General features: G+C 43.5%; 1 protein-coding gene across 1 annotated transcript in view; it reads right to left on the bottom strand.

The window, feature by feature from the left end:
- LOC138607113 (neurocan core protein-like) overlaps positions 1-15,701 on the bottom strand; it is a 69,708-nt gene that overhangs the window by 43,203 nt on the left and 10,804 nt on the right. Inside the window, exons 4-8 of the mRNA XM_069679671.1 lie at positions 14,564-14,738; positions 13,197-13,324; positions 10,762-11,055; positions 9,728-10,576; positions 5,260-6,480 (exon numbers count right to left, since the gene is read on the bottom strand). Of these exons, the coding sequence (XP_069535772.1) occupies positions 5,260-6,480; positions 9,728-10,576; positions 10,762-11,055; positions 13,197-13,324; positions 14,564-14,738 (2,667 nt within the window). The remainder of the gene's footprint in view (positions 1-5,259; positions 6,481-9,727; positions 10,577-10,761; positions 11,056-13,196; positions 13,325-14,563; positions 14,739-15,701) is intronic.

The following is a 15,701-nucleotide window of genomic DNA, read 5'->3' as shown; positions in this document are numbered from 1 at the left end:
ACTTCATGCATAGATTTTCATACATTTCACCGTTAACCTTGATGGCAGGCGGCTCCATTTTTGACGGCGTGTGTCTGCATGAGTGACTGGCTGAGTAATTGACAGATGCGTATGTCTGACTGCAGATAAATGATACAAATGAGAAAGTAACATCTCAGGAATGCTGCTATTCAGATCAGGTGTGATACAGGTGTAATAGACGTCCCATTTCCTCTGTGTCTGCTGAGCACTTCTCATTCTCATAAATGTACATCCACATTCTTCTTCTTTAGAGGTCATAAAACACAAAAGACTGACATGAAAAACAAGGCTGTGTGCTGCCGTTTCTTCTGCATCCTTTGTCCTCTAGGAGGACAGACCTGTTAGATACAGATAGTGAGGTGAAATATTCTCTCAGTAAAAGGAAGCAGTTTCCTGTCGTCTCATCTGATAGCACCTGAATGCAGCATTGTAACAGGCACCGACATAACCCAACCAGGTTAAACTCTCCCGCTCTGCACAGCCTCACAATGACTCCTCACAGGGGATTATATTCCTTCTGACAGCAGCCTGCCAACATCTCTGTCTCCATCCATCCCTCCATCCATCCTTCCTGAGCAGAGATCCTCTCTTATGTGGTTTACAGTTAGAGCTAATTTAAAATGACTACAATCCTTAATGCTTCAACAAGAAGTTGATTGTCTCATTTTCTGCGTCATCATATGTTTTACTTTGCAGTTTATTCCTGAGTAAGGCAGTTAACCTGACTATTGATTGCCATATTTGGCTGGTATTGGAATAAACCTGATTGTTGTAAAATACAAAGGTATTGAAGTTGAATGATAGTGGAGGACCAAAACTTCTGTCACAGCAATGTTTTATGCATTTGTAAAGATAAGTTGGTAACTGTACTAACAACACAATTAGGCTACATGATGCAAAAGAACATGTTGTGCCCAGAGGAAGTAAAAAACTGCAGCTTAGCATCCACTGTTACTGTGTGACTGAAGTTAACAGCACTTTGGTTTGCAGGCCGACTGATCTTTAGAGGCTGTGAGATGAACAACACTTGTTTTTTCTACTACTGCTGCGGATCTGTTCCCAATAACAGTCAAGAGATTCAGTCATTGAATCTCTTGACTGTTATAAAGGAGTTCTGGGTCACAATGTAGAGATAAAATACAGCTGCCTGTGATGGGGCTCCTAGAGGCTGAATAATCCGCAGGGTTTGTTGTTGCAGCAAAGATAATAAAGTCTATTTATGAGGCCATAAAAATCCCTGTTTAAGACAGTTTTTCTGTTTTTTCAGGTTCACTGCAGAAAATAAAACCACATTTTGATGGTCTGTTGGCTTTACAAACAAAGCTGTTTTTACATTGACTTTTAATATTTAAATCAACACTTTGTGTTCTCCAAAATGTCAGTCTGATAACAGATACTCCATTTGAGATGTTCGCCTTCTAAACAGAAACCTCACTCAATTATTTTTTCATAGCTTCTTGCTGTAATGTTTAGTGACCTCCTTTGCTCCTGTTTCCAAGCACTGCACTTGATTTGTTCCAGAGACAGAGTATCATGAGCTGCTGTGCCTACACACACTTGATTTAGACATCACTTCCTAAATGCTGATTTCCCACAAAAAGGTTAAATTTGACAAGATGTATAAACTTGTAAAACACGTCTTATCCTAGAAACGTATAACTTCTGTTTCTGCATTTTCTCCTCTTCTATAGAGACGTGTCCGATAACTTGACCAGCGTCTTTGCAAAAGTCACAGAGCCCTGTTTACCACGACCGCATATTCCCACATAGAGGTTATTATGAAGGTGCTGGCTGTGTGTGGGCAGAATCATGGACAGCTAACGCTAACAACACGAGCTTAAGCAATATTGTCATCCATGTTTGCACCAGTGGCCTACATATGAAGCCATGTAAAGTCACAAAAGAAAGCCCAGCTTGGATACATTTTTATGACTGGCCATCTTTTTTTGGCAGCCTCAACCTGCTGAGAGTGGAAAGCCTTTACGGAGAAGGCCATCACTATTTCATGATATGATACTAAGCAGACCGAGTGGATTTTAAACTGCTGCATATATTTATTATCAGCAGTCAGCGATGTTCACAAAGGGCTCAGTGTGATTGCTCAGCACAGAGTACTTAAGCTCATTTCCAGCACTTTGGTTGCTTCGTTATTCCCCTGGTTAACCAGATACAAAAAGCCTCTGCTCAGTCAGCACAGTGTGCTATGTAACGCTGTTTCATCCCTCCCCACCATGGAGCCCAGTGTCCCTCAAGGCTGATCTTAACAAATCCCATTCATTTAATATTCAGCAGAGCGTTTGATATGGAAAAATGGTGGAATTACACCATGAAACAAGAAAGAAGAGCAACGTGGGGATGAGAAGCAGATAGGAGGATGGCAGATTAGGCAGAGGATGGATTTAAGGGAGGTGACTCTTTTCTAAAGGGCAGTGACGAGGATCCTCAGGGGACAGATATGGTTAGATGGCATTGACTGCCTTCTGTGTTCGCACATTGGAGTTCAAGAGGCTATCAAAACATTATTCCGGAGAGAGTTATAACAATGACCAGAGGAGTGATAAAAGACGTAAAGTCAGTGACACGGGGAGAGAGGGAGAGTGGGGGAAAAAAGCAGGTGAGGGAGACAGAAGTGAAACAAGATGAAAAAGGGAGAAGAAGAAAAATCAATAAACTTCTATATGCAGTGTAGATAATGTGCCCTCTCGCTGCTCCAGACTTCAAGGTCTCCAACAGCCAGCAGACAAACTGAACATCTATCCACAGACTCAAATAATCTGCCACCTCAGCCCGTCCCTGTCTCCATTTATCTCCATTCCACTCGTCCAAATGTAACACTCTAATTTGGCTGAGGGCTGCCTGCCATGTTATTGATGCTGCCAGAGGTCTGATCCATCTTGAGCCAGGGACAAGGCTGTTGTCAAGATGGCTATAACTCAGAGGTCTCCTGTTCTCTGTTTGTCTCTGAGCGTCAGACTGGCTTTGGGAATTTAAATGCTGGACAGACGGCGAACATTACTGTATCCAGAAGCATCGCTTTGTCACCTTAAAAGGCTCGAGGCCACTGCTCATAACTTCTGTACTTGTTTGGGATTTTCTGGAATAGATAACATTTTTGTTACTTTTTTCTGGCGTTACAAAGTCCCAGCAAGTCTTTAGTATTAAATAATATGGAAAATATGGAGTAATTTTTAAAGTAAGTAAAAATGTTTACACTTTCTCACAGAGAAGGATTAAGACATATTCTGTGTGTTTGTATGTGATGTGGTGCGATGAGTGGGATGGATTACGGAGGTTTACTCCTGAGTAATCTTGGCATGCGGGTGTCTCCTCGCTTACATTTGGGTTGTATGTGTGTGTGTTCACACATCTGTGTGGGTTTAGCTGGAGGCCAGAGCGATGGGGAATTGGGAAGCAGGATGTGGCGTTATATACCAGCGTCTTACCACTCTGATATATGGCCCGATAGGACGCAGAGGGGCTGAGGTGGCTCTGATAATTTGGAAGATTGGAAGGAAGAGACGAATGAAGGAGGAAAGAAGGAGGAAAAAAGGAGAGGAGGAAGGAAAAAAAGTTAAGGATGAACAATGTCTCTCTGGAGGCGAAATACGACTGTCGGTGTAGTTTCTAATCATTGATTAAAAAAGTTTATGTTCGCCCACCTGCACCATCGTAGAGGACACACTCACCCCTCTCTTCCTTTCCCTCCGCCCATCTAATCTAACTCCATAGTGATGTCCATCCTCCTGCCCTTTCCCTCCTCTCTGTCTATCTCTCTGCTGTAATGGACAGACTACAATTGCTATAATTTTTATCTTTAGTATCACTGACATCTATGAAAGGTCACTCAGAGGGAGCGTATCACGCTTCTAATCACTCAACAAGAGCAAGACCACTCAATCCATTCAAATGTCAGCATATGAGAACTGTACTCCTATTCCTCCTCCTCCTTTTCTTTATATAACAAAAAGCTGGATAATGCTCAATGTGTTAAAACTGTGTATGAAAACTACCATTCAATCTGAAGAAAGCAAAGTCCTTGAGCTGCAATTACAGAAGCTATTTTTTTCTAACCAACACATGATTTGTGTTCACGAAGTTAAATGATAAGACTATTGTCAGGCTCGTGCTCCACAGTAAGCATTCAATATAGCGCTCCACCTCAGGTCAACAACATGATCCTGTGTTGCGTATTTCATTGTTTCTGTTTTGCTGCTGTGTTTTCTACTAAAACCACAGTTTCATGAGCATATCCTCCTGCTGCTTTAAATGAAAGAAGGCCAGTCCCTCTCTTCACAATCTCCAGTAAAATAGAAAACGTCAATTGACCAATAATATTAACACTAGGAAACACATAGCACACATACAACAGGCCGCTCTTTTGAAAATGCTCTTAAATGACCACACAATGGAGGCGATCAAGAGGTAAATTTTTGATCGTGGATGGAAGTCACGTAGGCAAAAATAAATGAATACAGCAATTCAAAAGCTTGCAATAATTGTGAAGATTACACATTTAGACAAGAAGACTTGTGGCCCTGACGTTTGTTCTGTTCATTGATTCTGAGGTTTTCTGCAACAGCAACAGGTCCATTAACTATCAAAAGAAATCAATCAACGCAGACACAGCAATAATTGTAAAGAACAAGTTCAGGAAAGGAGTGCGAGAAAAGAAAATCTGAGTCGAACACGATGAAAGCAAAGTGAACATGGACAAGCTTGAAATGAGAGGAGAAAAGACTGCAGTCAATTACGAGTCCCATCTTGTACTTTGTGTCCTCATCGATTTGTTGGCTGCTAGGATCTCGGCCTCTCCACATTTCACTTAATTGCACTCACTGTGACCCGCTAATAACTTCACCAAGACCTGGTTGGTCTCACATCAGTGCACTTCCCAGCTCTCTGCAGCTGTCTGTCTGTACCAACGTGGGAGGAAGGGAGAGGATGTGAAGGCAGAAAGGAAGAACAAGCCTGGATTAAGAATGCATGATGTGTGTCAGAGTGGGAGAGAGTGAGGGCTGATGTAGAATGAAACAACAAGAGACAGACACAGTAAGGAAATAGAGGTGTAGCTGTTTGAGGCGGTTTGCAGAGGCTCGGGATAACACTGAGTGATGTCCCTGACTCTCATTAAGCTGCATACAAAATTAAATAAATAACTTCTGATTAGATAATCTCTCATAATCATGAGGATAATAATGACAAAGTTAACTCACTAAGAACAACAGGGAGCTCACGTACCTGATGGGATGAGTCCAAAAGCCCAGTCTGGTAAAAGAATTCCAAAGGGGTTGTTTGTTTCTTTGGCGTCCTTGTTGTCTGTCGTCACTGAAGATTTATTTTCCTCTGATTTTGTGCTCATGCCCTTGAAAGGTGTCCAACGACTTCCAACCACGAAGGATTCAGACACCGCAGACCTTGATTCCATTTCTGTCGCGCCCACTTCAGAGTTTGAGGTGAAGGTAGTCAAGTGGATGATGCCCATAGATGTTTGAGATCCCTCACTGGGTGCTGGAGTAGCTGAGAGTTGGCCCTGTGAGTTATCTGTGCTTGTTTTCTCCTTCTCTTCCTGAACCCATGAAATGGAAATAGATGGTTCCTCAGTGGTGGCACTGTTTGAGGAATTTTCTGTGCCGGTTGTTGTAGTGGTAGGATCCGTCCTCTGTGTGTCCCTGGTAGTCAGAAGCTGCACTGTGGTCACCTCAGAGGTTGTCAGCACCTCCATTAGGGCTTCAGGAGAAGAAGACACCAGGTCATTTCTGCTCATGCCCTTTTTGTGCTTTCTAAAAACAGGAGTAAAACCTGAATTTGAACTACCCTCTACTCCTTGCGAAGAGGCAGGGGAGAGGTTCTCGGTAGGCCTGTGGACATAGAGGATCTCTCCCCTGGCCTCCTCTGCTGTGTCTGGCTCCTGGGAGCCCTGAGGTGGGGTGGTGGGTTGTTCAGATAGCTGCCAATGGGACAGAGTTGTGTGCTCTGCCACAGTCACAAGCTCAGTCTGACTTTGGCTGAGTGAAGTCTCTGTTTCAGGGCTCAGCTTGACACCACTGCTGTCCAAGTTGTTGGCTTTCAATCCAAACCCAGCAGGGAAGCTGCCTCCTTCACTGCTCCCCTCCATCTCCCTCTCCTCCCCTGATGCAGTTCTGGCAGCTGATGGATTGTTAGCATCGTCTCCGTCCTGGTCCCTCTCCTGGCCTGAATAGTTTTCTGGATTGTCCTGTCGAATGGAGGTGGGCAGAGTCATTACCTCGAGTGGTCCTGCTTTGGCCTCCATTGGCTCCCAGGTGGGTTGTTTGCCCGCAAAGGCCACGTTTCCAGGGGGTGCTAGTTTGGAGCCACGCATTGACTTGATGGCCCACCAAAAGTGGCTGCTGGGGGCTGAATCAAAGATGGAGCTTCCTCTGGGACCCTGAGGTTTGGATACCGCAACATGTTCACTGGGTGCCGATCTCTCAGTGGGACCTGATGCAGTGAGAGAAAACAAAGACACAGATTAGACTCATTAATACAATTTCTGTTTGGGGGCGGGGATGGTGGAGGTGGATTTAATTTAAACATGAGCCTCTAACAGAAGCACAGTTTCACAAAAAATTATGCAAACATGAGTCTGCTGGGATGTGAGTCACCAATATGTATTTTAATCATGTGTAACCTATTCACCGACACATTTTTATTCAATATGTTTATCTCATCTGTGCCCACACTCCGAATAAATTCATCAGGATAAAGTGAGGCAATGTGTATCAACCCTCTAAGCTAAATATGGACACTTCTAACTCCCAAACAAACAGATGTTGATGGCAAACTTCAAAACATTAGTCTAAGAACCAATGGGTGATGTCTTGACGGCTTTGTCCACTTTCTCTATACATTCAATGACATCAACTTTAACTTATTTATTGGCTCCATCATGACTTTTTTATGAAATAGAATACTGCCAAAATCTTCCCAATAGCTTATGTAGTGTTATCCATGTGCTTCTTGAAGTTAGCAAATACAAAGTAAAGACATTCAGTGTGGTTAAATATTGCTAAATATGTTGTATGAAAACGGAACTTTTTGGTGAACTGAAAGTAGCAGTTGGGCTTCTTTCCTCACCAGTGGAGCTGATCAGTACGGCCACTAAAGATGTTCGAGTTGTGGACAAAGATTACCATCGCTTAAGGAAGCCCATAAACACACATGTGCCTGCACACACACCAAGGCACAAACACACTAAAATAATGGAAGGATGTATTCAAAGTTATTTCTCTTCTCTGTTCCTGTTTTCTTCCCTCTGGATTCTTTTACCTCAAACAGCCTCCTTCAGGAACACACTCTCCTGTGGTGAGAGAAGCCATGTGGAAAAACACAGGAGCACTTGCAACACGATAAGCAAATGACTTGCTCCACAACAAGCTCCCATCTTAGACCTGTTTATTTAGATGAAGTGGTCCACTGCCTTATCAGCTTACAGCTTCAAACCAAACACTGTCAGCAGCATCAAAAATTCATTCTGTCTGCATGTGTGACTCATGGCTGGTGTGTGTTTTTTAGGGCAGCAGTGCAGTGGTGTTACTGAGAGGCCCAGCTAGTGTTGCTACCGTCATCATCACTCAGCTCAGTCTGGCTGTCCTCAGTTCAGTTAACATGTCTGAAATGTACAGTGATACAGCAGCAGGTGTGCAACACAACCCAACATAACAAATCACCCTGAGAGGGAGAACATACACAAACATGTCCATGCATAAAATATTAAAATGTATGTTAATTATTCAGAAGGTCCGTCGTTGCCTTACGCCTAAATGACGTTTATGAGCCTGAGGTTCATTTCCATAAGAGCCACGTAGACCGACCTAACTGTTCTATTAATAATACAAATAGCTAATTACATACTTTTACTACAGACTGGTGAGAGTGAAAATAATTAAACACATTAATCTGGTTTAATCATCCATGTAATGAACCGTGTGATAAATAAAATGGAACAATTAGACACAGGTTGGGAAGATTTCATGGCCCTGCTTTTAACACAAAAATCTGTCGGTGAAGAAGCTACAACTCAACACTGAAATGCTGCAGAACAAACTCATAATAAACCCTGTTCAGACAGTAATTGTGTGCTTCCACTGTAAGTGGTTCTGCTGTGTTGACTACACTTTACTGGAGTAAACGGGCTGAGAGAATCTCTCGGGTCAGACAGACATGATATTAAATTGTGAGAGTGGAGGCATGAGAGAGGCAGAGAGAGAAGGTACCAATGCCACCTCATTGAGGGGAAGTTATTGCAGTTTGAATCATGTCAGGCGCATCTACACTGAGTGTCAGCACACAGACCCCTTTGTCTTCTATCATAAAAATTCAGTCTGTGGGTTTGACGAGACTGGTGTGAAGCAGTCCCTTCTCCTCACTCTACTCATCCCCCTCTTGTGTTGTGTTGCTGTTGTGATCATTACCGCCAACCTTTAGAGAGTTGGGGCTTAATTGGCAGAAACATAGATGGAGGTGAGAGCGAACGGCAGAACAGCCCAACCTCCACGATAATGAAATACAGCTAAATAATGCATGAAGATTAAAGCTCGGATTTTCATCAATACCTTGTGGGTTAGCATCGGCTTTTAGGTAGCACAGCAGTGAGTATTTATATTAATAAAGCCGGCAATTGCTGGGTGAGAAAAGCCTCTCACCTTTATTGAATCATTCCTCTGGCTGTCTGTGGGAGAGACTAAAGTCGTTCTTTGTATCCTTCCTCTTGAGCTGAAGCCAAGGATGTGTTATTTGTTGCGGCCATTAACAGAAAAGTTGCTTCTTCAAGCCAAGGTTTCAGTACACAGCTTGTTTCAGTTTCTATCTAGAGTCATTTCCTCAGCTGTAATTTGACTGGACAGATTGTGCTTTGCCCAGCAAGCTTCGAGGTACAAACTACATTAGATGATTTTAGGTTTGGTATCAGGGTGCTTTACGAGTTAAAAAGGGTGAATGCTGACCTTATCTATCCTTGCGTGTGTTGTACTGCACTGCAGCACTCCTGAGGGTAATTCACTCCACAGTGGATGTTACCTGTCTGACAGGGCCTCCTGGTTCTTTGCCACACACACACAATAATGATGCACTCCTGAATTTCTCAGGCCTCTATATACTCCAAACAGCATCTCACTCCTTGTGTCTGAACACAGGAACCATGTCTGGTCAATTAGCTTTGTTTTCTCATATGCTTAATATATTCTGAGACAATATATTCTTAGACTATACTTTTATTCTAGTCTTATACTTCTTTGACTCCTAAAAATACGCTGCACTTGTGATGCAGGTCTGCTTTGTAAGCAATACATACAGTATGTGAGCTAAACTTTTAATAGAATCAAAGAAGATTCAAATTCAAGCTTTGCTTTGACTGTCTTACAATCCCTAGTGTTCAAACACAGCATAATAAATAAACAGCAGAATGAAGGCAGAACAGTCTCCACTCCAATAGTTTTCATTATGTTTGTAGTTTGACCTAAATGTCTGTTTGCAATTATTGTTTAATTAAATCTACAGTGATACTTCAAACTGCTCTGTGGAGGAATATAACATACTTGAGGGAAAAGAGAGACAGAGCATGTTTTAAAATCCTATATTTACCAGTGCGTTTAAAGGCAACAAGCCTCTTTTCAATAAACCAAATTTCAGTTTTCATTAGTCAATCAGTTACTAGTTTTAAAGGTTAAAGGTGGAACAAACTTAAGACATGTTGAGCTCATACCGTGAACAGTCGATGGAGGCTCGTCAGCAGATGTGCTGGAGGCTCGTTCTCCTGGCTGAGTGCTGGTGTCACTTTGCCCTGTGATTTGGACTGCAGGCACTAATCGAACCAGCGGCATCACCTCTTTCTCCTGCTCAGACAGACCTTCCTCTGGACTCTGTAGTCCACTGGTAGGAGCCCTGAAGGAAAAACTACCACTCCTGTGCTCCATGATGGCATTCTTCATGGTGCCCTTGTTTCCACTGGGTTTTGGTTCACTCTGGTTTCTGCTGGATGCTTCTCCCTGTGTCTGGTTCTCTCTTGATATTTCCTCAAGCTCTGAAGGTCCCCCCTCTGTCTCCTCCACCCCCTCACCTCCTCTCCAATACCTAAAGGGCTTCATCAGAGTGTTAACAAACTCAGCCAACACACTGTTACTAGTCTGAGCCTGGGGAGTGGAAGAAGCTATGGAGGGTAATGTGGCGGTGTTAGATGATCCAACAAAGCCTCCATCTTCTTCTTCATGAGCAGAACCTCCATGACTCCCTGAGTCAGAGAGGCCCAAAGTATTGCTCCTCTTTGGACCATCAGACTCCTCCTGGCTGGGCTGGCTGCTTCTTACTGGCTTTAAGTGGATGACTACGTGCTCTTCAGAGATCTCAGAGGAGTCGTTGACTCCAGCAATGGAGTTGACTCCTGCGCTGTCCAAGTCAACCAGACCAGTCCAGGTCGAAGTCTTGGAGAAAGGGGCTCTGTGCCGGGCTTCAGTGACTGAGGAGAGGGTCTCAGCTGCTGGGTTGGTGATCTGGTACAAAGTCTGAGTTTCTGCAGCCTGGACCCCCGCTGGCTGGTGGGCTGCAACACATAACAGCATTTCAACAAAGGGAACAGCTCTGATATTCACCTGATATGCTTTAGCTATCTGTCAGGTGACATGTGACACAAACATGTCATGCTAATTAATAACCAGAAAGTATCCAGACCCCTCTGTTGTTGCCATGGTAATCCCCCCAATGATGGTGCATGAAGTTAGTCAGTACCTGTGTAGCAGTAGGCGTCGAATAGGGCTGCAGTGTCCGGGAAGCCAGTACGGTCGGGCTTGTTGTAGACGGTCCGCACCCCGGGCTCGTCTCCGCCGCAGTTCTTCCGTGGGACGTTGATGGGGTAGCGGACGCTGCCGTCAGCCAGCCAGCCGGGATCACACTGGTCCAGGCCGGCCTGCCAGGCCAGGTAGAGCTGCCCCACGGTGCTCAGCTGGGCTCCCAGGGAATGGCAGTGGGTGGAGGCTGTGGCCAGGCTCAACTTCTCCGCCACTGCAGAATGGAAGACTTCACCTGAAAGGAGGAGAAGGAGAGATAGACAAAGAGCTCAGTATGGTGTGTAGAGTTTGTTGAAGAACGTGAAGGCACCTTAACCCTCAGACAAAGATTGTCTTTGTTCAGCTGGCTTATGATTGTAATTCTAGAGAAGGTTATTTTTAAGGTTTGTTTGGTTTACAACTTCATGAGGGGACATTGAGCAGAAAAACAGAGGCTGCAAAGGACGGGGCAGGTGAATAGAAAACCATGATGATGAAAAAAAGGGCTTTCATTTGAGAGACATACTAGAGAGCCTGAGACACCTGAGCAGCACAAAGCACTTTATGTGCAGCATAAAGTGACATGATTAGAAAATCCACTCGCAGTTTAGTGATGAAAAAATATAAGTGGAAGAAACGGTAAGTTATACACTTGTGTGAGTGGAAAATGGATGAATATGTTTAATTTGAGAATTAAGGAGATTTTTGACAAGCGTAAAGAATTAATTACAAATGTTTGATGAAAGCAAAAGAAAATTATGAAAAAATCTAAACAAACCATGCTGAAAAAAATTTATGTAGATATTGAGAAGTATAAACTCTGTTACTGTGTAAAAATACCCTATTATTTAAATGTAAAAGATAGAAAACACAGGGTACACAGGTTCTTTAGCTTGTTATTTTAGTTTCACTAATAAAACAACACTGTTTCAGGTTGTTAATTGCTCTAAATTAAATTTTAAACTGCTGAATACAAACTCTAAAGGGGGTCATTTAATCTTCTCTGCTTAGCAGCTAATTCACAACACAGTGTTCATGTTGTCTACAAATAACGCCTGCTACTATTATGTTTAATAACAGTTGTGGTTGTACCACCTCATAACCAGTGACCCAGATAAACTAACCCCTGTGGTGCTTCTGACTGTGGTGTTTAAAGCCTGCTGTGCTTCTGATTGTTTAATTAAAAATGCAAATGTCACATTGCTGTTCTGGACCCGATGAGAACATGTGCTGGGGTCAGCCCTACACACGGGTCTGTATGTGACTGACTGACGCGACTCTCTGTCTATACGGCTCTGGATACTTTGTTCGGGGCTGCTCCTCCACTGCTCGTCTGCTGTCCTCACCTATGTCCGCAGTGCGCACCTGCTTTCAAACACGTTGTCATCAAACTCATAAGGACAGACAAAAGCGCACATTGACCTGATGCGATCGGCCACATACAAGGTTTTGACCAAGTCTTGATTTTACTCTATCAATACCAAGGGTTGAAACTCAGCAAAGAAAAATGAACTTGTTAGTTAATAGTTTTACACATTTTTATTAAAGATCTATGGTCTACATATCTATAAGGAGCATGATTGGGTATTTGTACATGATAACTATAACCCATCAACATGTAGTATTTAAACTACTCCAGTTAAGTGTGACATGTATTTGGCTCACTGACGCAGCAGATCCAACCCATACAGTCTGTAGTGTGGTCAAGTCCAGAAGGGTTTATTTGACTTGGGCCATTTAAGTTTACATTTCAATAATAAAAAAACGAACATTTGAATAAGAACGAGGGTTGGTGTTGTTTAAAATATATTGCTCACATGTTGGCTTATAAATGAAGCATAGTAAAAGGTAAAATAAAGGGGTTTGTTTTGTGTCTGTATAACTTTGAGAGTACTGGCATACGTGCCTGTCTCGTATGCCAGTTTTGAAACAATATACAGCTCTTATGTCGGCAAAGCCATAAGAAGCTTGTGATGACCCCTGTGATGTCATCTTGTTAGCTCTCAAACTGGCCTCTGCTATGCCTCTGCAGCTGCTCGTTAGGACAATTAGACACACCTGTGGGTTCAGGGTGTGCGTCTCTCTCTCTCTCTCTCTGGCTGACATTTGGTTTAACTGCTGTCTTTGCACTTATAGACCAAGTATATCAGTATATCAAGAGTATCAAAGTTTTAGGATGACACTTCTGACCCACTTAGCTGATGCCTGTAGGAGGTCTGAACTTGACATCTGGACTTAATATTGTGAATCTTTCTCCCTCTCCCTTCCAAAAGCTCCTCTCTCCTTCCTCCCCTTCTGCCCTCTTCCTGTGCCCTTTAAATCCTGGTCACAGTGTTCCTGCGTGCTGCACACTGCACGACTAATCCCACATTTATGGCTGAAGCTCCCGACTCCTACCTTGGAGCTGCTTAGCAAAGCAGTAGACATCAAACAGCTCATCAGGGGACCTATTGCCGTAGTTACGGACTCCAGGTGAGTCCTCTCGATCGCCATAGCAACCGGGTCGAGGAGACTGGATGGGATACCTGCAGAGACAATCAAGAGACAGAGGGAGACAGAGAAGGAGAGAGATTAATACAGCCTGGCTCCACAGGGATGAGTCTGTGTTCACATGCTTACAAAATGAGATGAAAACTGAACTACACTTGAATCATTTCCTGCCGTGAATACAATTAATTTAAGTAGTTAAATTAAATTAAATCTCCTAGTATTACTCCGGAAAATCCGGAGTCACAACAACCTCAACAACAACCTCAGGAAAACAACTTCCATTCACTTACATAAAAAAATATCTTGACTGTGAGTTTCACAGAATAATTACCCAACCATTTTACCTAAAATCAATTAGAAATGTTACACTACAGATACACAACAGCTTTAGCGAGAGAGAGGGGAAGGAAGAGAGAGGATGGTAGAGGTAGGAAGTCAAGGAGAGGTTACAAGAATGAGGAGATCCTATCAGTGGCTTTGCATGCATGTGACGTTGAGAGAAGGATCTGCAGGCTCAAACTGAGCGATTATTTGACAAGAACATTGATTCCAGCAGCACCAGGGCACAGGCAAAGAGGATGATTAAAAGATTACACTGGGCAGAAGTACTAAGAGGAGACACTAACATACGGTTTCCTTAAACAGCAGCCTGCATTCATAAAAGCAGAACAAGAAAACTAAGTCTTTGGCCTCAGCCCCTTTATTTCTGCTCGTGGCTGATGAAGGGATGGCTGATGTCTGTATTTTTTCCAAAGTAATAATTGGACTCTTTCCTCCTGGCTCATGTGCAGTCGGAGCTTTCTGGATCTGGACCAATTAGGGGATTCCCGAGTGAAAACAACAGGAGCGTAGGACGGAAGGAGAGAAAGAAAAGGGAGGGAAGGCATGCTGCAGGAAGGTTGTGAAAAACTGTCAGTAAGACAACAGTCGATCTGCTGCTGGAGCGACTTTGATATTAAAATGTAGATATGAAGAACACTGCTGAGAGACAAGCTCTGACTGATGATGTTAAAAGAGACTTTTCAGTTGCAGCAGTCAATGTGTGATATCTCGAGAGCCTGTACCAGCAGTTGTGTTGCATGCTCTGACAGGTAGGCTCCGATCTTCCTTAACTGCCTTTCCAGTGTGCAAACAAACAATTAGGTCCAATTAGTTTGGACTGTTCTGTGTTTACAAAAACACTTAGGAGATCAAAATGTTCCAGCAATCGTTGATTGGTGATCATCCCCAAACATTCAGTCAGTGTAACCTTTATGCAGAGTGTAAAACCTCACCGTACAGTCTGGTCAGACAGCCAGCCAGCATCACAGTTGTCATATCCATCAGCAAAGGTCGCCTGCAGCTGCTCTGGAGTTGCGATGACTGCTGAGTTCTCCACACACACCCTCTTGGCGTCAGTGAAGGACAGGGCATAGCGGTCATGAGGGGCCCGGTAGTGAAACACCACACCTGGAACACAGAGAAGCAGCGTGTGATAGCAAGTAGAGAGGACACTCCAGAAACTAATTGCATTAATGAATGACCTGCAACATATTCATGAACTGCAAACTTGAACCATTTAAACATGAGCATGTACACGCTCACAGATACATGAACACAAAGCCCTCTAGACATCCCATCATGTTCTGACGTTGTTCCATCTGTGCAGGAGGAACAACAGCGTTCAGGTTCAGCACCCTGCGTACGTGAGTCTCATCTGTATCAGGCGCTCTGTTTATCATTAGAGAAAAGGGATGTTGCCCATGGATATGTATGACGAACAGTGGTATTGTTTGTGTTTGCAGTAAATACAGTACACACAGGATGACATGTAGCCTGGCTCCGCACACTTGACGGAAAGACAAAATAAATAAATAAATAAGACTGGATTAAAGGAGCTGCATGTATGAAGCTATAGAGACAGAAACAATTGTCAAAAGTGGACAGGAATACAAAAGAGCCAGGTTGAAAAAAATCAACTCGGAATAAAATGTGACATATTTCTTATGAGCATACGAGAAGCATATATTCCACTCAATAGGAAAGGGATTGTTTCTGAACTGTCCATCTAACGCTTCCTCACCTTCCACCCCTGCCTGTCTTCCTTCAGTGCTGCTCCCCTGAGGAGCATCCTGACACATGAAAGCCAGTGAGCATCTGGCTACCAGCACGGCTCCTTTAACGCCACTGGCTTTGTCTGGGAGAGTGACAGACATTCCTGCGAGAGGCCTGCGTGGCAATTTGAACATCAGCGCGACGGGCGAAGAAAGCCTACCGGGCCATGCGTGTTTATGTGTCACACATGTTTCCATCCTTTATATTTGGTTAATATCTCATCGTCTCAAGAATGAGATATTAACCAAATATTGTTGCTAGCTGGCTGGCTAACTCGTACTGTAGAGACACATGGGGTCCTCTCAGTACAGGAAATCC

This window comes from Semicossyphus pulcher, unplaced genomic scaffold (genome assembly GCF_022749685.1).
Source record: "Semicossyphus pulcher isolate SPU_LCO1_2020_fin unplaced genomic scaffold, fSemPul1.0.p SCAF_4, whole genome shotgun sequence".
Taxonomy (NCBI): Eukaryota; Metazoa; Chordata; class Actinopteri; order Labriformes; family Labridae; genus Semicossyphus; species Semicossyphus pulcher.
Note: the sequence above shows the minus strand (reverse complement) of the source record. Positions and strands in the feature narration are given on the sequence as shown.